Source organism: Pithys albifrons, chromosome 6 (assembly GCF_047495875.1).
Source record: "Pithys albifrons albifrons isolate INPA30051 chromosome 6, PitAlb_v1, whole genome shotgun sequence".
Classification (NCBI taxonomy): Eukaryota; Metazoa; Chordata; class Aves; order Passeriformes; family Thamnophilidae; genus Pithys; species Pithys albifrons.
In genome coordinates, this window is record NC_092463.1 from 15524027 (window position 1) to 15550018 (window position 25992).

Sequence of the window (25992 nt, forward strand, 5' to 3'; positions counted from 1 at the left end):
TTTAGGTACTGCGCTAGATTACCAAGTGATCCATTTACACACCTAGCTCCCAAGTGTAAAACTCGGGAACTGCCTGACCATACATTTTACTCTACTCTCTACCTGCCAATCAACTCACCTCTTCGAGCTTCAATTGTTGTAGGTATTTGGGGAAGGAAAACCATGGAAATAAGTGAATATGTTTGTCTAAGAATTGTTCTGTGCTGTTTCTAAAATTAGTTTCATTATCATTAATGAAAGTATTTTTTCTGTATTGTTCTCTGTAACTGTATTTAGATCACTCTTTTTTACTGCTGTAATTCTTTTTCCATCAGTTACTGTTTATGCCAAAGGCAAAAATGTTTAGATATTCTTCCAGGGCCATGTTGTTTCACACCTTCGTTCAGTAGTATGTCAAGTTCTTGTAATTTTGGTTTCTGTAGAAGAACAACATAAGCCTGAATGTCTTCACAAAGCTGTCAACAATGTAGTTTTCTAAAAAACTTTGCGTACCTAATACTTAAACAAGTATGGCAAGTAATGTGCTAATCAGCCAAAGTTTTTATGAAGTATTTACATGTTTATAGGGTCCTCCAATGAGTTGTGCAAGACTGGCCGAGAGAGTTGTGGCTCTTATTTGCTGTGAAAAACTGCACAAAATTGGTGAGAAACCTCTGTGGTAAAGTATATTCTATAGTTGAGAAATTACATGTGATATGGATGTTAGGCATACATTTCTGCTGTAGCCTTCTCTTGTAGCTTTCATTTGCTTGCCTTGTTTCGTGGTATGATGGTGTACTTATCAATTTAGCTTAGACCTTATCAGCTAAAGTTAAATTTTCCAGAGAAATCTTGTTACATAACATACAAGACACACAGATTTTGACATTGGATATACTTAATAGAGAGGGAAAAGAGTCTTGTTCACTAGATTATATTGATTATAGGTCAGGAACTACATCCTTCAGCCAAAAGATAACTTGTTTTTTGAAATGAGTTGTGACAAATTAAGATGCACATAATCCTAAGTTTGTTTTTATTACTGTATCATAAGTCATGTTCAAAAATTAGTATATTGCAGGACTACTTCAACTCTCCTGTCTCTATTAAGTGTAATGGAGCGTGTTCTTCATTGTGTAACATTTAAAGGAGATTTCCATATTACAGGTTTTTTGATGAAGTACAGAAGTATTTATGCATCCTTTAAGCCAAAAAAATGTGTAGGTCTGGAGCTTGGGGTTTTTTCTGTAAATTAAACCACCTGATCACTGAATTCATACCAATAAATGTATCCAAGAATAACACCTTAATGGTTCAACCCAGTGTTGAGGGTGGACATTCAACAGTAGTAACTCACTTTTTAGAATGATAGATAAATATAACCCTTTCTTCTTTCTTGGCATAATTCCATGTAAGTGATTTTTAAATGAATATCTCTGTCAAAGGTTGCTTTTTGTAGGCAAAAAGAATTCATTGGTCTTTTATATTTTCAGTATAGAATTCAATTTTATAACTAAAATTTCAAGTTTTTACTATAAGTACATATTTTTGCCCAAAATTCAGTCTTTATCACGCTTTCCTCAAAGCTGCACTTTTGGAGCCCTGCAGAAGTTGGTGTATTTTAAAAACTTATGTGGCATGTTTTCATGAGCAATCTCATCTAATGCATAGGATGTGAAGGAACCAATAACTGATTGTTCATAATTCTGTTTCTTTGCCCTGTTTTGCAATATTCAGGTGAACTGGATGATCATTTGATGCCAGTTGGTAAAGAAACGGTTAAATATGAGGAGGAACTTGATTTACATGATGAAGAAGAAACCAGTGTTCCGGGAAGGCCGGGCTCTACAAAACGAAGACAGTGCTATCCTAAAGCTGTTAGTATCACTCACTGCTGTCCACATTTCTGATGAAATGCCTTATATGTGCGGAGGAGACAGAATTGCCAACTCTTAATCTTATCTGATAAGCATTTTTTACAACATCTTGCATTTATAAATTATTTTGCAGTTTTAATTCTGTGGAAACTTGCCCTGTTGCCCGAGCTTATAGTCCCACATGCTTTGGAAGCATGCCTGTAAGTTCAAAGAACATACACTTTCTGTAGGGCTTGTTTACTGTATTTGGCTGGTATGAAAGTAACTGTGAGTAAAATAGTCTCTGGTAAATGCACTAGAGCAAAGGAAGAATTACTGGCTTTCTAGACAAGTAATTGAACATTGAAGGAGATGCATGGGGCTAATGCAGAAATAGATTTATTTGTACGGATGCCTGGCTTAGTTCAGGAAGTTTGCTGGTTGAACACAGAATTTCATAACTTCTGATTAAATCTGAGATATCAAATAAGTATACTTGTAATATTTTTTTATTTTTAAAGTAGTTCTAAATATTATACTTTATACACTGAAAAGATCGCATGAGATACTTACTACAGCTCTACCTTAAGTAACTTACCTGCAATTCTGTTACAACAGTTTTCCACCACATCAGCTTGTAGAATTGGATTTCTTAAATGGTATGTGTGGGAGAATTTCAAGTACTTTAAGGGAAAATGGAGAAAAGAAGCTTTGTCAGAGTATATTGCAGTTCCTCTGGAATCTTCCTTCTTTCCCTGCTGTTGTGACAGGTTCTGTCTAAGGTCCTTTGAATAGGACAGATGACTCATTCGGAATCTGATAAACTTTGCGTTTTGCAGAGAAACTGATAGTCTTTGGTCATATGTGGGAATGTCAGCATGGACACTTACATGCAGTGCTGGGTTGTACATTCCTGTGCAGCCTCAGTTATGGTGGTAGCCCTTCAGTAATTCCATTTTACCGTTCTCCACGTGCCCTAATTTTATTAGTAGTTCAAATAACCAGTTGCTAGGAAAGTTTTGGGAAGGATACCATGGCATCACAGAGGAATGACAGATGAGAAAACCTTTTTCTTGCAAGACTCTACAAACACTTTGCATATTTGCACAATGTTTCTTTGTGGCTTGTTATGGGTGCTTTTTTCTGTCCTCTTAACTCTATAGTGATTGTTGAATTAGGGGCAACTCATAAAATGAGAGATTATGGTATCTCATGCAGAGAAGTTGATTTGTCTAGTGATGCATCATTCTTTCTCAGTTATTTTTTTTTAATAGGGAATCTAAGAATACTTTCCCTTACTTTTGTCCCAACTTTTCACATCTGGAAAAGAAGCTTTGGCAAATGTTTAAGGTCCGCAAGATCCTCTTGGGCTTAATGTAGTTATTAAACTTATGAGTAATTTTCCATTAAGCCAAGGCCATAGTTTTACTGCAGTGTAACTTAAAAATCCAGGACTGCATGTATTGCAGTTTAGTTTAGATCAACAGGAGGATCAGTTTTGAGACCTGCAAGGTAATGAACTCCTACCAAACATAAAGCATGGTTTCTTAATGCCTATGACATATATGAACATCAGAGTTAAAAGTGCTTGTGGCTGTTGTGTGTTCACTTCTGCAAGCTAGAGTTGTTATGAGAACTCGTCTAGTGTAGTGTCTGGGCAAAGGGACAGTGTATTGAATTTTGTTTGTGTGTTTGTCACAAGTGTATGAAAAACATTTTTGGTGCTTTTCCATTCTGCTGGAGAAAGAATCTGTGTTAATGAAGTTGTTAAGTTCAGCCAAGCTTTATGTGAAAATTGAATTACTGGGATGTAGATTTTTTTTTATTTCCTGTTATGTGTGTACATTTTCCTTTTTTTTTTTCCTTCTACTGTTAAGGTCCAAAGAGCTTGGACATAGCGTGTTCCAGAATTACTGCTTAAATACAGACATTGGCATCAAAGATTCAGTTGTATTTGTGTATTTAAGTGCTGCCTATGTTCTACAGATAAACTTGCATTTCTAACACAGGGTGGATACCAGAGTAAGGTTAGGGATATAATGGAAGCTGCCTCTTGGCTAATAGGGAGATCTGGGGGCATCGTGCTCCCTTGATGCAAGTGTTTGGACAAATGTCATGGCTGCCACACCAGGCTGCTGACCAAACACTTTTGCTTAAGAAAGAAAACACTGCTTAAGCCCAGATTAATTTTTTTTTTTATTCCTTATTTTTAGCAATGCCATTCCAAATAAACATGTGACCCTCTCGTTCAAATAATAGTATTTAGGTGAACTTTAATGATTTTCATTGTGTTAATGTTTTTAATTGTTTTGATTTTTAGATTCCTGAGTGTTTGAGGAATAGTTACCCTAAGCCTGATCAGCCCTGTTACCTGTATGTAATAGGAATGGTGTTAACAACTCCTCTGCCTGATGAGCTCAACTTCAGGAGACGAAAGCTATATCCTCCTGAGGATACAACAAGATGTTTTGGCATATTGACAGCCAAACCTATACCTCAAGTAAGGAATCTATCTCCTTTCCTTATTCTGCATGCCTTACAACCTGTTACTTTCCACTTCCTCCTCACCCTCAGACTGAAGAGTTGGAAATGACTCGAGTGCTGCTTGTATCTAGCAACCTCAAGAAAATAAGCAACAGTATTCATCCAGTTGAGTCACCACTTCATTTTTTTTTCTTTATGGGTGGAACTATCTGTTCTGGTTTTGCCAAACTTTTGTTCTACAAATGTATTTTTCAGAATTTTGCACTGACAAATTGAAAATGTCCCTCCTTTTTGGTGTGAGGTATGATAGGAGTTGACGTATCAACTACAGAAATGGCCTGCAGCCTGCTACCATATCTATACAAAAGCTATGGTAGCAACTCCCCAGCATTCCTAGTCTGCAGAGCAGAAGAAAAAGTTGGCCATGTTAGTCGAAATTGGAACCTCTTGCTTTGGAAATTTTTTAATAGAAAAGCATTTTCTGTTGTTGAGGCTCAGCTGAGGAAGACTTCTTTCCAATTGTATTTTCTGTTGTCCACATAAGAAAACATTTCAGGAATGGTGCTGGTTTTCATACTTCTTCATAACTGAAAAGACTTCTTTTTCCACTTAACTTTTGTAAAGAGAAGAGCTGTAAAACACAAGGAGAACTATTTAAAACTGAAGGTCATCACAGTTCAAAATTCTGATCCAATGTGATCCAGTTTGCTGTGGAGTCAGGCAAGCATTACCTCAGCATCTGAACTAAACAGCCTGTACTGTGTAGAGGAATCCTACTCTGGATTCTCTTTTGTGATTTCTTTTGGTTTTGTTCTTATTTAGATTCCTCATTTTCCTGTGTATACTCGCTCTGGAGAGGTTACAATATCTATTGAGCTTAAGAAATCTGGTTTTACGCTGTCTCTGCAAATGCTTGAGCTGATAACACGACTCCACCAGTATATTTTTTCACATATTCTTCGTCTTGAGAAACCTGCACTAGAGTTCAGACCCACAGAAGCTGATTCAGCCTATTGTGTTCTACCTCTTAATGTTGGTAAGAAAAAAATTTTGTAATTTACAACTTCTCAGAAAAGTTCAGCCTGGAAAACTGAGTTGTGCCTTTTCTTTTTTAAGTTGATGACTCCAGCACTTTGGACATTGACTTTAAGTTTATGGAAGACATTGAGAAATCTGAGGCACGTACTGGAATTCCCAGTACACAGTATACAAAGGAAATGCCTTTTATTTTCAAGTTAGAAGATTACCAGGATGCAGTTATCATTCCACGGTAAGTACCCTCTACATAGTTTAGGTAGGTAACTATTGTATTTATACAAACACTGGTAGTGAGGCAGTGTTAGTATCTGCAACAGAATTGCTTCTTATGAACCGTATGCTATTAATTTGAAGGTATCTGGTTGCATTTCAAATAATTCAAAGTTTTACTCAGTAGTTACATAGTAGAATTTAAGTGTTTAGGCCTCCAAAGACTCATTACCTTTTTATTAGGAACAGTAGAGCTCACCACAAAACTTAGGCAGTATTCTGATAAAATATTGCAACTTTATCAAGAGCTGGTGGCCTACTGAAACCAGTTTTAGTTTGGAAGATTGAGTGGAGTCCTGTTCTCTGGTTACTGCTTATTCACACCAAAGGCCTGCTAAAGGAAGGTATGCTGTTGGTAGATGGGAAAATTACAAGGAATAAAGGCCAGTTAATAGAGTCTTTCTATTGAGTGGTATTCATTTTATGTACTGGATATGCAAAGGTTCTCCAGAACTGGTAGGCTTTGCAGAGGCTTAATTACTCCCTATGGACTGGCTGGCTTGTGTTGTACCTTGTGTATTGTAAACAATGGTACTTGCTGAATATTGGTAGAAGATAAATGGCAAGTACTTTGTTTTGGCCTCACCTGTGTCAGGCCTTTTTTTTCCCTCTCCTGTTTTTTTTTCCCCTTGGAAAGAAGCTGAAAAGGCTCCTTAATAGTGTGTAAATTTTATTTGGAGATATCTATTTGGATATTTGAATACAAACCTAAAATGACAGATTCAGCAGGTCAAAGTATGGAATCACCTGATACGCAAATCTGATTATTAAGTACTGATTTCATGAGTTTTCATCATCATTATTATATGTCTGTGCACATTTAGCACCATAGTTTCCAGTGAGCATCAGTACCCACAATAAAGATGTTGCAGCATTCTGTCTTTAATTTCAGTATTCCGTATTACAAGAACTTGCTTTGTCCTTGAAAGGCTTCTGAACTTACCTTGCTATGCATTTGAGGTTTTGTATTTTAACTTTATTTAGAGGATGACTTAGTTAAAATGGCAGTTTAGATGTGAGGTAGTACAATCTCTATATACAGAGGAGCACTGCTTCTAATGATGTAGAATACCACATAGGAGACTAGATCTAAAAAACCCAAATTATTAAATTGTTAGATGTTTGGAATTATGAAATTACAATTTGTAACATTACTATTATTGAGAGCCGGATTTTTTTTTAATCGAAGACATGGATCCTCCATTTAATTTAAATGTTTATCTGTAGAGAGAATTTCACAGATTATAGATTGACTTTATCCTTATTGTAGAGCACATCTCATTGTCTCATTTAGTATTTGAGTTAGCTAAACAAATGGTTTCTACAACAGAAAAGAAAGCCACCAACCAAAAATCTCAAGTGAACTATTTAACTATATCTTGTGACCATGTTAGAACACGATGAGCTTAGCAAAAGCTTTACTGTAATGCCAACTTTTTTTTTCCCTTTTTTTTAAGGTATCGAAATTTTGATCAGCCTCATCGATTCTATGTAGCTGATGTATACACTGATCTTACTCCACTCAGTAAATTCCCATCCCCTGAATATGAAACTTTTGCTGAATATTATAAAACAAAGTATAACCTTGACCTTACCAATCTCAACCAGCCGCTGCTGGATGTGGACCACACATCTTCAAGGTAACAAGAGTCATATTTGTCTAATGTTTGTAGTTTGACAGTAAAATGCCCTTTTTTCCCCCTTTAAATTATGGGATAAAGCTGAGGGCTTGTGTCTTCCAGAATAATTACTGATTTTTTTTCTTGAGAAGTACTTAACTTATGTAACAACAGCTATAATTTCAGTCCATCTCTTCCCAGAGATAATTGTGCTGTCTCTTCACAGCGCACTGAAGTTGAATACTAAGAAAAGTCATCACTTTAGAAAGTTTAGGCTAGTAAGTTCTGTTCATTAATTATGTACTTACATCACAGTATTTTCACATGATTTTTAGACTTAATCTTTTGACTCCTCGCCATTTGAATCAGAAGGGAAAAGCACTTCCTCTAAGCAGTGCTGAGAAGAGGAAGGCAAAGTGGGAAAGTTTGCAGAATAAGCAGGTAAAATAGAAGTATCTAATTCAAGTGGACTCTTAATAGTGATCTGACAACTACCTTTACAAGGAATATTCTTTTCTTCCCCACTTCTCCCCAGATACTGGTTCCTGAGCTGTGTGCTATACATCCTATTCCAGCATCATTGTGGAGAAAAGCAGTTTGCCTCCCCAGCATACTTTACCGTCTGCACTGCCTTTTGACAGCAGAGGAACTAAGAGCTCAAACAGCCACTGATGCTGGTGTAGGGGTTAAATCACTTCCTGCAGATTTCAGGCACGTATTTTTTCAATATGGTACCTGAGTTCATTGGAAAACAAGCTGGAAACTTAACTAGTACTGCATAAATTATAAAACTGATAGCCTTTGTTTAACTTGTCATTTCTTAGTGAAACATAGTTTAAAAATACTGATTGTCAGTGGTGAAGTTGCATGCTGTAGTTACTAATCTCTTCAAGAAGCTGTGGCTCTTTTTAAACATGCATGTATATGTAGAGTCTTGTCTTGTGATAATATTGTTGTTGTTAACAAAGCCTGCGTGTGTCTTTACAGATATCCTAACTTGGACTTCGGATGGAAAAAGTCTATTGACAGCAAATCCTTCATCTCTCTGTCTAACTCCTCAGTAGTAGAGAATGAAAGTTACTGTAAGCACAGCACAATTGTAGTCCCTGAAAATGCTGCACATCAAGGTGCTAATAGAACCTCTTCTGCAGAAAACCATGACCAAATGTCTGTGAGTTACAGAACATTGCTGAATGAGTCACCCAGTAAACTCCAAATTGATGTCTCGGCAGAACTTGCAGCAATTAATGGTGTTTCTTATAATAAAAATCTTGCCAATGGCAATTGCGATTTAGTTAACAGAGACTTTTGCCAAGGAAATCAGCTGAATTACTGCAGGCAGGAAATACCTGTACAACCAACTACCTCATATCCCATTCAGAATTTATACAACAGTGAGAACCAGCCCAAGCCCAGCAATGAATGTACTCTACTGAGTAATAAATACTTTGATGGAAATGCTAACAGATCTACCTCAGATGGATGCCCTAAAATGGCAGTGACCACCAGTACTTCAAAAGCTATTAATCTTTTAAAAGACAGAGCAGATTCTGAAAAGAGCCCTTCCAGTGGGTACTCCTCAAAAACTCTAGGTCCTAATCCTGGTCTCATTCTTCAAGCTTTGACTCTTTCAAATGCTAGTGATGGATTTAACCTGGAGCGGCTAGAAATGCTTGGTGATTCATTTTTAAAGCATGCCATCACTACATACTTGTTTTGCACTTACCCTGATGCTCACGAGGGACGGCTGTCATATATGAGAAGCAAAAAAGTGAGTAGTAACAATGATACCATGTAGAAAGCATATTGTAACTAGCAATATTATGTGATTTTTTTTTTGCCAGGAGGTTGAATGAGAACAGATTGACTGAATTCTACAGCTTTGCTGATTATCCATTGAGCAGCATGCATATTAGAAGTAAAAATACAGGATGGCAGGGTTAATATTGCCGTAACTGTGTGTGATTGAAACTGTTCTGCAGTTCATTTTGAAATCCAAACCAGCTGATTACCAGCTTAAGAAAGAACAAGATTGAATGGAACTAAAAATTCTCGGTTGGTGAGGACATTTGGTGCATTGAACACTGGATCTGTATTAAGTAGAAACTAACAGGAATGCTTGAATGAAGCACTGAGTTAGCAACACAAACCCTTAGATTGTACCTTTACTTCACCTTTCCTTTGTTTCCTAAGTTGCTTCCCTTGAAAATTTTTAGCATGATTTTACAGACACACTTAAAAATGAAACAACAAAAAATATCTTAAAGAGCTGTTGCATCAAAACTTGTGACAGTATTTTAGAGTAAATGAAAATGGTAGGAACCAGAGTTTTTGGTTCATCTGCTGCTGGAACAATTGTGAAGGTTCTTACTAGTTTTGTGTTTTTCTCCCACATAGTATGATGACTTGAATTAAATGCTAAGGCTTTGATTGTCTACCTCTAATAAAATGCATCACTCTGAAAATGAAATAATTGAACATAATCTTGAAAAATAAGGAGGGATAAATAAGTTACACTGTTCAAATAAAAAAAAAGTGATTGAATATTCAAATTTCAAGATTCTAAAACATGTAAGTGTGTTTAAAAGGAGAAAAAAGATCAGAAGTTGATAGTTAAAAAGGAAAAGGAATTATGTTTGTGTCTGTGAAAATGCATTTTTCCCTTCACTTTAAAATATTTAAAATCATTTCAGAAGCTATTAAAATAACATCTGAATTATGACTTAATAAGATTTGTTGTGCAGAATTGTTTTAACACTTTCTACTGCCAAGGTTTAGGTCAGTCGACCCATAAGTAAAAACTTTTCATTCCAAATTTAGTCTAAATGTTGATTATTTATACTGGTAATTAATGACACTTGTACAGGTTCTACTTACTGTTATTTCAAAAGTAGCAATAAGTTTGTTTTGCAATAAGAATGTAATCTATTGGATTTCTTTAACTGAAATTGTCACACCTAATATGCTCCACCTCAAAAAGATATGAAAAGCAAGATGTGTATCTTGCTTTGAGTTGGCTCTGCTATAGTAGGAAAGCTGAACTCCCTTTTGAGAACTAGAGAAAATGGATAATGGTACAAGATCTGGCTTGACACATAAAATGGTTTTGCTCCTTTTGCATTTTAACCTTTTTTATGTAAATGTATATGCAGAGGTTTATGAGAATGTTGTTTTTAAAGGTCAGCAACTGTAACCTGTATCGCCTTGGAAAAAAGAAAGGACTGCCCAGTCGCATGGTGGTATCGATTTTTGATCCCCCAGTCAATTGGCTTCCACCTGGTTACATAGTAAACCAGGACAAGAGCAACACGGACAAGTGGGAGAAAGATGAAATGGTAAGACTTAACTGTGCGGAGGAGTGACCCCTATCTTTTCTCTCCTCCTCCCCCAATATTTTGCTGTATTTTCAGAAAAAAAAAAGTTGTATCTCTTTTCTTTCCTTCTAAAACTACTCTGTAAATTAGAGAAAATGAGAGGAAACTGATTCTGAACAGAGCCTTAAGGAAGGAAATTTATTGCACATCTTCCAATAATGAGTATAGATATTAACAGAGAAGCAGAGAAGAAAAGCTGAAAAGCTTTCCTGCTGATAGTTAGCCCATTCCCAGGAGTTTTTTATGAAATTTCTGTTGGAAATTTTGCACAGTATTATCATCACTACTTTTGCTGTTTTTGATAGTGCTGAGACAGAATGAAAGGTAAAACTGGCTTGAGGAAATGTTAAATATTGATTGCTCATAGCTACATCATGGGGTATGACTGAGAGCTGCTACTCATATAAAATGCAGTGCTGGCTGAAACACCCTCACTATCTTACCACCAAAAGCTTCAGAATGACAAATCTTAATGAAAAAAGGTTCACATTGTCTTCTGACTGAACTCACGGCATGTTGAGGGTAGAAGTGGATGTTAAGAAATACCAGTGATCACAGCAGTCAGTAACATGATCTTGAAGTGTCTGAGACTGGTTTGGATTTTAGGCGAAGGAGGTAGAGGGACCTTCTTTTTCTCCATTCTGAAGACCACACTCAGATTGTAGAACCACCAGAGGGCACATGAGAGGACTGTTAGATGGATATACTGTGCCAATAAATGTTTATTGCAGAATAAAACAACCTGATTATTGTGGTTCTGCATTGTGCCAGGATTTCATTTCAAAGAGAATTCCTGATATACCTTTCTGGCAAATGAGATAGGACATTTGAGACGGGAGCTAATAGTTGATTTTTAAAAGGTTTCAGTTTTCCACAAATTTTTAGTGACCTCTACCTCCTTGATAGCCATTGTTTATTTGTAAATAAAACACACAATTTCAGACCAAAATGCAGTGATGCAACTCAGTAGTGGGGGAGTTTTTAGTAGATATTTTGCTTTGTTGGATGCAAGTTTCATTCTCCATCCATGGGCTGATGGTCTATGACTGAAACTAGAGACCTCATATAATTGTGACAAGTTATAACTAAAACATCCTAATCAAATGTTACTATTTCTAGTGTTATCAAGCCTTATTAAGGGGAAGGATTTTATCATAGTGTTATCAAGCCTTATTAAGGGGAAGGATTTTATCAAATGGCTGATTTCCAAAAAAAGCATGACAAAAGCACTTGCATGTATTATTTAAGAAAAGGGTTTTTTTCTGAGGTTCAGTGTTGATTTATTTTTAAAATACTAATGATAAAAATTCAACGATCACAATTGCTTCCTGGCTTCTTTACCCACTGTTCATTCTCAACTTAGAATTTTGTTTTTATGTACAAGAAGCAATATACAGACCATGATAAGACAGTTCATGTAGCTATGCTAATTATAAATTTGTTTTAAGAGACTTGTGAATGAAACTATAGTAAAAATTTAAATTTATAATTTGTTAAATATCTGCAAAACCAGACACGAAATATGTTCTGGAGTGTCCCTATAGACATGTCTTATTCAGAAAATTATTTTTATTTCAATGACAGATATGACAGGTGATGTGTAAAAAGAAAAAAAGTCAACAACATTTGTTTGGACTGGTTAAATTAATCTTACTTTGAGTATTATATTATTACAAGTATTCAAAATAACTGTCTTTAATGCAATTTCAGTTTCTCTTTCTGATCAGTTTAAGTTACAGAAGTCCCTGCCGTGTGTGAGATGAGTAATTACAGCAGCAGAAATTCTTTCAGAAGAATGTCTAAACTAAGAACTTCTGTAGCCATTTCTTTTTTCCTCTCGTTACTAAACTCGACTAAGCCTGCTCCATCCTGATGAGGAGCATTTTGGTCTGTTTGATCCTTACATAGTTTTAAGTGCTGCCTAGTGCACCTTACAGCTGCCACCCATGCACGCCTCTGGATGGGTGTGCATTTTGCCCAAAGGGAAATGTTCCCAGTGAACATCACCATCTGGTTCACAGATTTGTAAGATTTAGTGGCTGAGTCCTACAATACGACATACGTAGGCTGAGGGCAGATGCAGACAGTTTCACTTGATTCAAAAGTGTTGGCTTTCAGGACACAATCCAGGGAAGTGCTTTGAATCTGATCTATCGATTTCAGTGGCAGAATTCCCCCAGGCATCAGTGATGCTCCATTGAGCCTGTGAATAGTCCTTTTTATGTTAGGAAGACTACTAGTGAATTCAGCTAATACATTTAAGTGCTTTCCTGGATAGGGGCCACGGCAAATTGTGAAGCATTATATTGCTCAGGCATATTTGTGCTCAGTTTGTAATTTGTGTCAGTTCATACCAATTTGCTCAATATGAGCAGGGAAAAAGACATGAGACATCATTAGTACTGCCATTGAATATGTTTTCCATGTGTGTGTCCCAAAACTGAGATTATGGTGATTGTGGATATAGTAAACCCTGCAAGTCCATTACTTGCCATAGAAGGATGCAGGAAGAACCTTCAAAATTACATAGCCTTACTTGGCAGCTAGGGTGAAGGATGTACCCAGAACTCTTTCTTGTAGTTCTCTAAAAATTTGTTAATTTAGAATTTTCTTTTGTTCACTTTGGTATGCAAGTGTGTAATTTGTAGTGGATATAAAGCACATTGTATGTATGTCACATTCAGGTATAACCACGGGTTCATATGAAATGCAGTCTGTGTTTTATGTAGAACATGCTATTGTATGTTAGTAATAAATAATTTGTATTCCAGGACAATTGTTCTAGTCTTAATTAATTAACACTAGTTAAATAACACTAGTGTTAATTGCGGTATTATGCATCTGATCAGATAATGTAATTAGGAACATAATCAGCCTTATTATTAGCAGACACTTCTCAAATCCTGTTCTTTCTGATCTCTCTGGATTAAAAGTGTTTCATTTCCCTTTTCAGCACCATATTTTTTGTGTTTTTTCATAGATGAAGGAAAACATGTTGGCTAATGGTAAACTTGATGATTATAATGATGATGAGGAGAATGAAGACCTAATGTGGAGGTTGCCTAAGGAAGAAACAGACTTTGAAGATGATTTTCTGGAGTATGATCAGGAGCATATCAAATTCATTGATAATATGTTAATGGGATCAGGGGCTTTTGTGAAGAAAATTTCGCTCTCACACTTTTCAACCACTGATTCAAACTATGAATGGAAAGCACCCAAAAAGTCATCCCTGGGTAATGTTCAGTGTTCATCAGATTTTGATGATTTTGACTATAGCTCTTGGGATGCTATGTGCTATCTGGATCCTAGCAAGGCTGTTGAAGAGGATGATTTTGTAGTGGGCTTCTGGAATCCATCAGAAGAAAACTGTGGTGTTGATGCAGGAAAACAGTCCATCTCATATGACTTGCATACAGAGCAGTGTATTGCTGACAAGAGCATTGCAGACTGTGTGGAAGCCCTGTTGGGCTGCTATCTGACCAGCTGTGGTGAAAGAGCTGCTCAGCTTTTCCTGTGTTCACTGGGGCTGAAGGTGCTCCCTGTAATTAAAAAGACTGATTGGGAAGGCACTTTATGTGCTACCAGAGAGAACTGTTACAGTGCGCAGAAAAATCTTTCACCAAACTCTGTTTCTGCTTCTGTAGCTAATTCAGAGCCTTCTCTGTGTAAAGACCTGGAGTATGGCTGTTTGAAGATTCCACCGAGGTGTATGTTTGATCACCCAGATGCTGAAAAAACCCTAAATCACCTTATTTCTGGTTTTGAAAACTTTGAGAAGAAAATAAATTACAGTTTTAAGAACAAGGCTTACCTTCTTCAGGCATTTACTCATGCCTCATACCATTATAATACCATTACTGGTAAGTTGTCCTAAAGAAGTTCTATAGCTTTTTGCCATTTGTAAATGCTGGAGAAGTAGTATATGTTGTGCTCCCATATATAGTCTTTTTTTAGACATCACACGTTACTTTAAGAAGTTTATAATCTCTGAATACAAAATCTTAGTATTTTGCCCAGTATTTAGAGGGGAATACTTGCTCAATCTGTATCTCAGTGATTATTCATATTTCAGACAGAATGTATTTACTGAAGCCTTGCAGTTCTGAGCAGCATTTATCACTAGTGCTGTGTCACTAGCTGTATATACCTGACATTGGATCCTCATTAAACAGAAATGAGTTCTTGTAGAACTCTGGAAAGTTGTCATGTACTCCAGGAAACAGCAGTCATATTTAGCAAATCTGCATAATTGCATTCCAATAATATTATACTTTGTCCATACTTCTGAAATTAATTGTAGACTATACAGTTTTTATTAGCTGAATAATCTATAAAATTGCAGAATATGGAGACTTCCCTTTGAAGTTGTGAATTTGGAGGCTTAATTTAAATTAGGCATTTTATTGAGTAAATATTTAAAGTTTGAAGTAATTGACTAAATCTGACTGAATATTAATTTCAGATTAACTACATAATCTTTCTGTACATGGTCTCTTAGAAGATCTTACATTAGTAAAAATTTGTATTTCCATAATCTTTAATTGTATTTGCTTACACTAATTAATGTAATATTTGTCCATTCTGAAACTTTGTGTATTTTCTTACAATAATAATTCAATCAAAAGCAAACCATAGCAAAATTACAACTGTATTTGTAGTGATTGGCAAATTCCTCTGCAGTCAGCAGTCTGAATTTTTCCCCATAGTGAATGGGCCCCTTATTCCAAGGAGTGAAAAAGTTCTGCTTTAATCAGAGAAATAAGTAACTTCAAAATGTTACTATATTGATAAGCAGTTCTGACAAAAAGCTTAAATTTTCCTTTGGTTTTTCATTGTAGGTAATATTACCCACATATATATTTACTTTTTACAAATATTTCACAAAACCTTCATATAGAAGGTAGATGATTCATGTATATATATATGTATGTATGTATACATATATACACATAGACTAACAGAAAACTTGAGGCAAGGAACAGTGGCTAGTTGAAATTATGTCACTGGTAGCAGAAACTTTTGATTTTATTTCTTATCTACCAAGTAAGACAGCTGTGAATTGCTGTTACCTGTAACTTTTTTTCTTAAGGAGTAGTTAGTTGAGATGCGGCAGTGTCTTAGGTTCAGCTGCTATAAAAGCAACTTAGTATGAGCCATTTCACTCTTATGTTAACTTCTATAGTAGTTGTGTGTTCCTTCCTTCTCCACCTACCTATCCCTATTTGCATTCAAGAGGGGGTTTGCCTTTGTTTATATTCTAAAGATAAGTGTTCATAGCTCTCTGTTGCCATGGCCCTTCTCAATTTTCAAAAAAGCACAGGCTTGGCAATTTTAATTTCCAGTTTTAAAGACCTACTCTTAACAGGAATCTTTGTTGAAGGTTTCTAGTTTGTGGCAAATCAGATGAAAAATCTCAGCATTTGTGTGCCCCCTGCTTTTAATACATTAATTTTTGTATTAAATTTTTTTTTTTTTTTTAGTTTTAATTGTTAGTAATTTTCAGATCACCCTTCTGGTAGAATCTCTTAGTTTTACTTCTTGAGGTTTCTCAGCAGTGTGATGATCTTGAATAAATGCATTTATTGATTATAAGCACAAGTTTTGCTACCCTGGCCAATTAACATTTTGTTCAAAATTGGCTCTATTATTAGATATACTTACTTTCTTTCTGATTTCTTTTTTTTTAGTAATTCATTAGCAATCTTTTTAAATGCAGAAGTACCTGTTTAAAAAAACAGATTGTCTTCTCTGAGCATTGGTTAGTTTGTGGAATTTACATGGCAGTGTACCAAACCTCTTACCCAGAAAGGCCTGGAAAGAATGTGTGTGTTAAACTTAATTGTGGTGTTGTACATTCTTTTATTTCCAATGCTTTAAGATTGTTACCAGCGCTTAGAATTCCTGGGAGATGCAATTTTGGACTACCTCATAACCAAGCACCTTTATGAAGACCCACGGCAACACTCTCCAGGAGTTCTTACTGACCTACGATCTGCTCTAGTCAATAATACCATTTTTGCATCATTAGCTGTAAAGTATGACTACCACAAGTACTTCAAAGCTGTCTCTCCTGAACTGTTTCATGTTATTGATGACTTTGTGCAGTTTCAAATGGAAAAGAATGAAATGCAAGGAATGGATTCTGAGGTTAGTGGAAGTAGAAGAAGTGTGTTCAGTATCTGATTTTGAAGCATGTCACTGGGTTTCTTAGTGTGATGCACATTTTTGTAATGTTTTATGAACACAGCATCCAAGAAGTAGGCTGCCAGTAATAAGGGATGCAAGATGCAAGGTCAAATACAGTCTTCAGAAAGTATAAAATCAATTAGAACTTTCAGAAATTAATTCATTTGAAAGCAGTTTGCTTCTAGGCTTTCCTGTGACACTTGATTTTAGTCACTGTTTTTTGCTTTTGTGTTGTTAGAAGAACATGGGACACACCCCCTCCCCCCCCATACACTTAGCTTGCTTCCTTCGCTAACTGATTGGAAGCACTACTATAACATAAAATTGTGATGAAGAGTTGCAAAATCACAAAATGCTGATTCAGGGCAGGGTATCTGTGCAACACCATGAAAACCACTACTTTGACACCATGCTGGGATTGTTAAATGTAGTATGCTGACAAGAGGTTTCTGCTTTTTTCTGCTGATGATTTCTGCTGGAGCAAGTGTTACTGCACTATACTCAAGTAGTTTTGACGTGCTCCTAAAGGCTTTATATCTGCTAGCCAGGAAAACCTTCTATACATCTTTCCTGAAAGCCACTTGAAAAGTAGTTTCACTGAAGACCTGCAAACACAGGTTGTATCTTGTGCTGTGTAGGAAAACGGCTGATAACGAACCTCTGTTTTCTGGAAAACTAATTCCTTTACATAAGATGCTTTGAAAAGATATGAGAGAAAATATGTGAGTCAAATTCTAATTAGGATCTGGAAGACACAGCCTTTCTCATTATCTTTTCTTTAAAAGTGTTATCCAGTAGATATCTGTAGTAGTTTGTCTTTTGAAAAACCAACCAATCTCTTAAGAAACGCTTTTATCTGAGAATACTTCAGAACTGAGTAAGCATTTACTCCAGTAATACTCCAGTACTTTGCCTTTAGTAACTTTGTTTCTGATAGACAATTTAAAAGCTTGGGAATTAAAATACATCAGTCACATACATGTGTTTACAGCCCTTGCACTTTGTTGCAGAGTGAAAACCATGTTTTATGGGAGGGATTCCTTCAACATTGACTAAGAAATTTGTCACTGAAATTTAGATAATATGAATTACTTTACAGTGGAATGTCAAACTGTTGCCTGTCTTGTTTTCTACACAGTGTGAGTGAAAAGGCTAAGAACTTACTTTAAGAGCTCATAGTATTGATTTTTAGCTTTGTTCAGATTTTTCCAGTATGCAAAAAAACTGCCTAGAAGCTTGCACCAAAGTTGCAACCAAATTGTGTGATAGCTGTTTCAAATAAAATCCTTGTTTCACTCTCCCTACGCCTGCTCCCTATCTTGGTCTGGCACTGAATTACTGAAACTCTTATTTCATCAGTTAATGCAGGAGTCTTTGTTTCTGCAGTTCGTGCCAGCTAGAGTGGTTTCCATGTGTGTATCCACATCATCTGCTTTTCTTATTTTCAGATCTCACTCCTGAAACATCTGTTGTCCCTTGCCTTCAAGCTTTTAGTTTCTCTCTCCTGTTATTTCAGTATAATTCAAAAGTTCTTCAGTTTGTTCTTGGTCTGAAATACACTATTCAAAAGAGTTGAATTTATTTTTTAACATCAAAATTCCCATTTGGAGTGTTGTACGCATCAGGTCTGACTTGCTTGATTTATTTTAGGTAAAAATACTGGATGGAACATGTTTATGAAGTATTATGATCTCTCTTAAGAGGACTGAATCAGATTTTAAACCCCAAATAGAGACCAAATGGAGTTAGTAGCTGCTGGGAGAGAAGACTGACAATAAAATAACTTCTCTTTAGGCAGAGGAGCATAACAGTCAAAACCTTTGTTTTCAAGTTACTTTGTTTGGAGTTAGGTGAATGTATATTATATGTTTTTGAGATACTGTAGTAAGGGATTAGAGTAGCTCAGGACTAAGACATACACTGAACATTTAGTTTTGATAAGGAGAATAGACTCTTGTCTTTGATCAGTAGGACAGAAGAAAACACTTTCTGCTACATTTAAATACCTAACTGTGTCTGTTTGCTCAGTCCAGTGTTGCTGGTTTTCAATTATTAATGGCATATTTTACTAGCACTTGTTCCATGTGTGACTTCAGGGTTAAATAAGGTAAGGAAAGGTACATGCAGCTTTCATCCAGAGATTGGACTTAAAACATTTTAAGTCTTCTTTTTGGAGGCGTAGAATGTGTGAACTCTTCCTTTGTTGTGAGTGACTTTCTAATATTAACTGATACAGCAGAGTCTGTTTCTTATTGGAAAAAAACAGACCCATGGTGAAATACTGCAGAACTATTCACAAAGCATAAAAGTTCTCTTTACACAATGCTGTTTGGGATTTCTTTTTCACATTTGAAAAATGATATATCCAGCACCTTGGTTTCATTGGGGAATAAAAGAACAATTTCACTATGGAAGGTTGTCAGTCAAAAACAAAGGAAACAGCACAGGATATAGGACGTAAGAGAGCTTACATTTCTTAAGATTGTTGTTTTACTGTAAGTGAAGAAATTGTTTCTCTCTTTTCCCCCCCTCCTTCTCTCTCCCTTCCCACTCTCTTTTGAATTGCAAACAGCTCAGAAGATCTGAAGAAGATGAAGAAAAAGAGGAAGACATTGAAGTACCAAAGGCCATGGGGGATATATTTGAGTCCCTTGCTGGTGCCATTTATATGGATAGTGGAATGTCTTTGGAAATGGTTTGGCAAGTGTACTATCCAATGATGAGGCCATTAATAGGTATTGCCAGCTTTCAAAAAAATATTAATAATTAACTGCCATCTGCTATGAAAAGAACAAAGCTAATTTTTTTCCACTTCTTTTTCCAAATAGAAAAATTTTCTGCTAATGTGCCCCGTTCCCCAGTGCGAGAGCTGCTGGAGATGGAGCCAGAGACAGCCAAATTTAGGTATGAATATGGTAAAATGTTTCTAAGCTGTGCTTCATAAGCTACTGAGAATCTTTAAATGTCAATGAAGCACTTTTGCACTAAGTAGCTAACATGATAATCGTAGCCACTGTTTTTTTTTTTCCTTGCATAACTTTTTGAGAAATGTAATGATTTACTGCATTAACTTCTGTAGAAAAGAGAATGTAGGTCTCTTACTTCACATTAACTTGCTTAGGCAGTAAGTAATTCTTGTGTCTATTTTTGCAGTCCTGCAGAAAGAACTTACGATGGAAAGGTCAGAGTTACAGTGGAAGTTGTAGGAAAGGGAAAATTTAAAGGTGTTGGCAGAAGCTACAGGATTGCCAAATCTGCAGCTGCAAGAAGAGCACTACGAAGCCTCAAAGCAAATCAACCTCAGGTCCCAAACAGCTGAGACTCCTCTTAAAAATAAATGAAATGGGGGAAAAAAATCACATACAAATAAAGCAAATTAAAAAAAAAAGTTGATGTTGAGAGGAACAAATTGGAAGACAGAATTTAAAGTTTGATAACAGAATAGATAACAAAACAATTAACATGTATAAAATTTTGGAACTAATTGTAGTTATAGTTTTTTGCGCAAACACAATCTTGTCTTCTTTCCTCACTTCTGCTTTGTTTAATCACGAGAGTGCTTTAATGATGACATTTAGCAAGTGTTCAGAATAATTGTTGTCAGGTCTTTTTGGTTTACTTTTATTGTCAGTACAGCTTTGCTTAGTGTTAGAAGGCCAGGGAGCTTATGCCTAATGCAGTTGCTAGATTTATATATAGTAATCTTAAAATTCTTCAATCTGTGCACTAGTGCCAGTCATAAAGCAGTTGATAAACTGTACTGGATGATTGGGTATAAGAAAGATTAAGTGTGCCAGTATTCTCCTTTTTATTTTCCTTTTTTTTTCCTCTACCTGTCATCTTTGTACATTAAGATGGCATTCCCAATCATTATTGCACTTATTTGTTAGGGACAGATTTTAATTGAAATGGCTGGCATACTGGTAGAGTGAAACTTCAGTTTCCTTATGCCACACTGTCTTGCATAAAAAAAGGTTCTTGCCTTAAAAATAAATAAACCCTCATTAATAATCTTTATTTTCTGATCTTTTTTGGAACAAACTGTTTTACATTCCCTTCATTTTGTTATGCATTTTACAATGATACAGCTCTATATTTACAGTACAACTCATTACTATAGCTGTGACTTATTACAGGATTATAATAGAAATTATATTCATATATATGTAATTAGGTTATTTTTAACAATTCTAAGGAGGTGGTTAGTCTACAGTTTTTTTAATACCATAAACAGAACATGGTCTTTGGCTAAAATTCCAGTTTTACACAATCCTGCAAGCTAGATGATTCCAATACTGGAAACAGCAACAAATAATTGCACAGTGCAAACTGTCACTCTAACAAAATAACCTTAGACATATCACACCTAAGATATGCTGCAGATTTTATAGTCAATTGGTTACGTATTTAACAAACAGAGCACCTTTACACTTAGAGATATTTCCACATAAATTTCTTACTGTAGTTTTCAGAGTTGCATGCATATTTCATCTACCAAAGCTGTGCTGTTAAATAACATGAAAGTTGATGTTTGAGATATAACTGCCGTACTTTTGATACATCTGTGATTTAGGTCCTTAATTTAGAGAAACTAGCTCTTTGGTGTTTTGGTCTACTGGGAGTATGGGGAGGGGAAATCATACTTTTATTTTTTAGGCTTTGCCTATACTTCTTTAATTAGATTTTGGTAGGCACTCTTCACTTAAATACCTCAGTTCTTTTTTTCTTTTCTTTTCCTTTTTGTTTTTGCATGCATTGTTTTTTTCTGTTTTGGTGCTATGTTTATATATTATGCTTGAAATTTTAATTTTTTGCACTGTAACTATAATACCTCTTAATTTACCTTTTAAAAAAGCTGTGGGTCTCTTATTCCCACCAGTATCAGTAGAGGTTTGCTGCAATTTTGCCCTGTTAATTATGCTTGAAGTTTGAGAAAGCAGAGCAAGGTGTTTTAATGTTTTCCAGCACAATAGTTTGAACTTGATGCTGTGTCTTATGTATTAAATTACAAATAAATACTGTATTTCCTGCTTTTAAACCATATTCTTTTCCTCACGAGTGCACACTAAAACAAAACAAAAACTGTCAGCTCTTGCTTTCTAAAAAAAAATTAAATAGATGCCTTAGTAACAAGGGGCAGACATTAAGCTTTTCTGAAATACAGTTTTCAAAAGTTCATTCATTTTCTATCTCAGTCATTTTTCATTCTGCTACAAGGACCATTGTTGTATTTCAAATTGGCTTGTTATAGTAGTCAGACCAAGAATTACAATACTGGCCAGTCATGAAAATCTAACAAGGAGGTACAAGACCTGCAAGTGTAAATGATAGGGAACAATAAAAAGAGGCGGTCTAAATTTCCAAATGTAAATTTCTTTCTGGTACCAGTTTAAAAAGCAAAAATGTCACTGATTTAAGCTATAGCTCTCTCTGGTAGGACTGAACATGTTTAGCAAAAATACATGATTATTGATGTTAACAAACCTGTATTTCTGGCCAGACATCGATCACCAGATAAAATCAGACCATCTAGAAAGTCTTAAGTAGTTTTAATTGCATTATGAAAAACTAAAATTTAGGTTAGTCTTTGAACACCTAAAGTTTTTTGCTGGTTGTTACAGATTCTCAGGGGTTTCAGGTAATTGCTAGCAGTAAAGTGCTTACAGAGTGTTTGGATGCAAAGAAAATTAACGGAGCCTACTCTGTGTTTCAGAATAGTTTAATGATCACTTTGTTACTAGATAAAGCCTATGAATTGGAAATCTGAAATGTGTAGTGGCTGACTATAGTTTCTGCTGCTGATGTGTTTTTAAATGTGTTTTAAATGCCGCAATTTTTTCCAGTGTGACCTCATGGAAATATTTTTTATCCTTTGAGACAGAAAATCCACATTAGTTTCCATGTTATGCATCTGTGTGTTTTACCCTACAGTTGGTATGATTTTGATACTGGACAGTGTATGCTATTAAAGACCTAAATCTGATTATTTGAAGGTTGGGATAGAAGTCGCTTGACATGCTATAAGCGCAAGTGTAAGCGGACTGTTGCAGCCCATCTTCAAAAGCAACCACACAGGCTCATCATAAATAGTGTGGGGGTTAATTGGCATGAACCTTGATTTTTTTTTTTAATATAAGTCCTGTTATACTGTACTTTAAACAGTCCTCCTAACTATGCTGCGTTTTTATTTTTATGGCTTTTTTTTGCGCTGTTCTGTTCATGTAGCACAAATAAGCATTGCACTTGGTACCATGCTTTACCTCATTTCAAGAAAAAAATGCTTAACAGAGAGGAAAAATGTGGTTTGGCCTTGCTGCTGTTCTGATTTACTGAATTTGAAAAAGATAGTTTTAATGCCTGCAATGTGTCATTTACTTGCACAACTTATATAGGTCATTTGTAACGTCTGTGGCATTTTTACTGTATGTGGAAAAATACAACAAAAGTGTGTAACAACTCCTGATTGTATTTTAAAGCTATTTTTCTAATACATCATTTTACTGTTATGTGAAGTAATGACAATTAGAATGACCTCTGACTGACACTCCAGTAATTATCTCTGAACAAACCAACATATTACCTGTATAATGTAGTTTTTGGGAAAATACACCCCCTAGTAACTTGGTCAACCTCAACTAAATCTCTGCTCAGTCTGAATACTGAGTGCACAGTAGTGACTTCTGAAGTGTTTGTTCAGCTTTATGCTGCTAAAGTCTGTACAGAAAATAGCCTACTATTTATAAGTCTCATTGCCCAGTAGTGTGTTTTGACTGCTGAGTACAGAACTTGGACAGGAACCAGTTTTGATGCTGGGGAGGAATATAGTGGTGGCTCAGGGGTGAGACACCAGATCCTCAGCTAGTGCAAATTGATGTGGTATCATTTTAATCAGTGGAACTGCATTCTTTTGCATACCTGAAGATCTTGTGCTTGTATGTATGTTGCAGACTTTGGGTTTTCCTGCTTGTAAGCAAATACAAAAACATGAACTGAAAAATGTATTTTTTATGTTACTGCATATGTCATAACATATGCTACATACTCTATGCATTTATCTGTATAGAAAGTAAAATCTGTATCCCAGTCACAGCAGCTCACGCAACCTGAAAATGACAAATGGCATCGTGCTCTGCTGTGGTACTGCACTTGCCTCTGCCTGACAGTATTTTGGGTTGGTGTGTTTTAGATGGAGTTCCCCACAAAAACATTCTCGTGGAAATCTCTGTATTTATTACATAAGAGAAGCAAGAAGCATTTTGGTTTTTGGTACTTTATTACTGACATTGATTCTCTTCCAATCGCTCTAATTTTCAAGAAGTTAATTTCTTTACTGTCATATTAGGTTTTAAACTTAGAACACTACAGCTCATGACCATGAAATGTAATCTAAATATCAACTGTGATCTGAATTATGTTAGCAAATATCTAGAGGTCATTGTAGTATACTCCACTTCCACTAGCAGTTAAAATTAATTTCTGTCAATGCTAACTACATTTCTTAAAAATAAATTTTATCCAATAAAGTGCTTGGGTTTTTTCCCTTTTTTATTTGAATGGCAACCACAGACTACTTTAATTGCTTTGTAGATGCACTCAGAATTTACTGCAGCAGCAAGTTGGAGAGAAAATCGTTTGTGAACAATAATTGGAAATTGCAGGCATTTTTATTGTAAATAGTTTGACTAAAAAGATGGTTAAAATCAAGTAGAATGAATAACAAATATAATTTGATGGACAATAAAATATTTACCATCACATGCTGCAGCTGTCTTTAAGGGACATAAAATGTAATTCATTCATACTGTAATCATGCTGCAGAAGTTTGCAATCTGCACCTTATGGATCACAATTACCTTTAATAGTTTTTTGTAATAATTGTAGCTGAGTATATCTCCAATAAAGTTATGGTCTGTTCACCTTGTGTTGTCGTTTTGCCTTGTTTTTAATTCATCTTAATCTCTCCATAAATCTTCTAGGTTTACAAAAAGATTGCTTTTCAGTCTAAATAAAAAAAAAATTGTGAAAACATTTGTGAAAACAATATTTCTTGTCCCTGCTTAAAGACAAGTCTTCTTGTCTCCTTTCTCTGATGAATGAACTGTCTTCATAGCTATGTGAAGACTCTTAGGGGACACTGAGGTTAAAAATGGTGTATATGATATGATTTGATCTCTGTGTTGACCATTATACCTGCAAAATGTCTGTTGGAGCTGGGAGGCCCCAGAGCACAAGGGTTCAGTAACAGGTTTGCATGATTGGCACATGTTTCAGGAATAACATGTTAATGTTAGCTGATGGTCTCAGCATTAGTAACATCGATTTGTTTATTTTTTAATTTGTTTTCCATTAATATTTCATCTACCTTGAATATTGAAAGTGTGTTTTTAGAGTGTTCTGACTGGCAGACCTGCCAGACAAAGATCAGGAGTCTGTCTTTCTGAAAACTGTGCAATGCAGCAGTCAGTTGCTTGGCATCTACAGTGGCTCACTGTAACTATGCATTTTGCCTTTGCTTAGAGAAATGTCTACTGAGCTCCTGGTAGGGGCACAGTGATACTTTTTCCTGGGACTTGAAGATGCCTTTAAGGGTAAGACCCTAAGTTCCAGCATATAGGTTAGTAAGCCATAGTAGGGGATGAGAACACAGTCCTCACCCCCTAGTTCTATTGTGCCAGTCAAATCAGAAGACTTCCCCAAATTTTCTGCAGATGCTGTTACATCCTGTTCATTGTGGCAAAATGTGATAAGGGATGGCCATCTCAACTCAAGTCTGCAAGGAAATGGTCCATCCCTTGCTGGGTAGTGCTTTGAAGCATCCAGAATTCTCCAGAAAGTAAAAGGGTAAAAATTGGTGAAGGTTCAGCTGCAAAGGCAGATGACCACCTGTTTTTGCCAGTATGGGGACATCCTCCTTACTATTGATTTTGAGTACAGCTTAATAGTAATGGGGTTGAAACTGCATAGTGTAAAATACCTTTTTTTTTTAATTTAAGAATGCAGCCATGACTGAGTTCTTCCTGACCCCCAAGGGAACATTAGGCTTGACTTAAAAAGGAGAATAATAAACTTTAGTAAAGCTTCAAGACACAAATTTTCAGGGGAGCTGCCATTTGTCCTGACAAACAGTGCTCACCCTGTAGGAACTGAAGAGAGAACACTCCAGTCTATCTGAGAAAGTCTAGA

At 35.8% G+C, this 25992-nt stretch overlaps 1 protein-coding gene across 5 annotated transcripts in view; it reads left to right on the forward strand.

Moving 5' to 3' along the window:
- The window catches only part of DICER1 (dicer 1, ribonuclease III), a 59446-nt gene extending 34716 nt beyond the window's left edge, over positions 1 to 24730 (forward strand). For 4 of the 5 annotated variants that reach the window (XM_071557595.1, XM_071557594.1, XM_071557596.1 and 1 more), the window contains 16 exons: positions 6 to 138; positions 567 to 642; positions 1717 to 1856; positions 4156 to 4335; positions 5142 to 5355; positions 5436 to 5589; positions 7085 to 7267; positions 7582 to 7687; positions 7782 to 7957; positions 8234 to 9017; positions 10426 to 10581; positions 13601 to 14483; positions 16502 to 16770; positions 19382 to 19544; positions 19638 to 19713; positions 19963 to 24730. In XM_071557595.1, coding sequence (XP_071413696.1) covers positions 6 to 138; positions 567 to 642; positions 1717 to 1856; positions 4156 to 4335; positions 5142 to 5355; positions 5436 to 5589; positions 7085 to 7267; positions 7582 to 7687; positions 7782 to 7957; positions 8234 to 9017; positions 10426 to 10581; positions 13601 to 14483; positions 16502 to 16770; positions 19382 to 19544; positions 19638 to 19713; positions 19963 to 20128 — 3859 coding nt within the window. In that variant the 3' untranslated portion in view covers positions 20129 to 24730. Of the gene's footprint in view, positions 1 to 5; positions 139 to 566; positions 643 to 1716; positions 1857 to 4155; positions 4336 to 5141; positions 5356 to 5435; positions 5590 to 7084; positions 7268 to 7581; positions 7688 to 7781; positions 7958 to 8233; positions 9018 to 10425; positions 10582 to 13600; positions 14484 to 16501; positions 16771 to 19381; positions 19545 to 19637; positions 19714 to 19962 lie in introns of those variants that run through there. The other variant, XM_071557598.1, reaches the window with a different exon arrangement.
- Positions 24731 to 25992: the final 1262 nt, after the last annotated feature.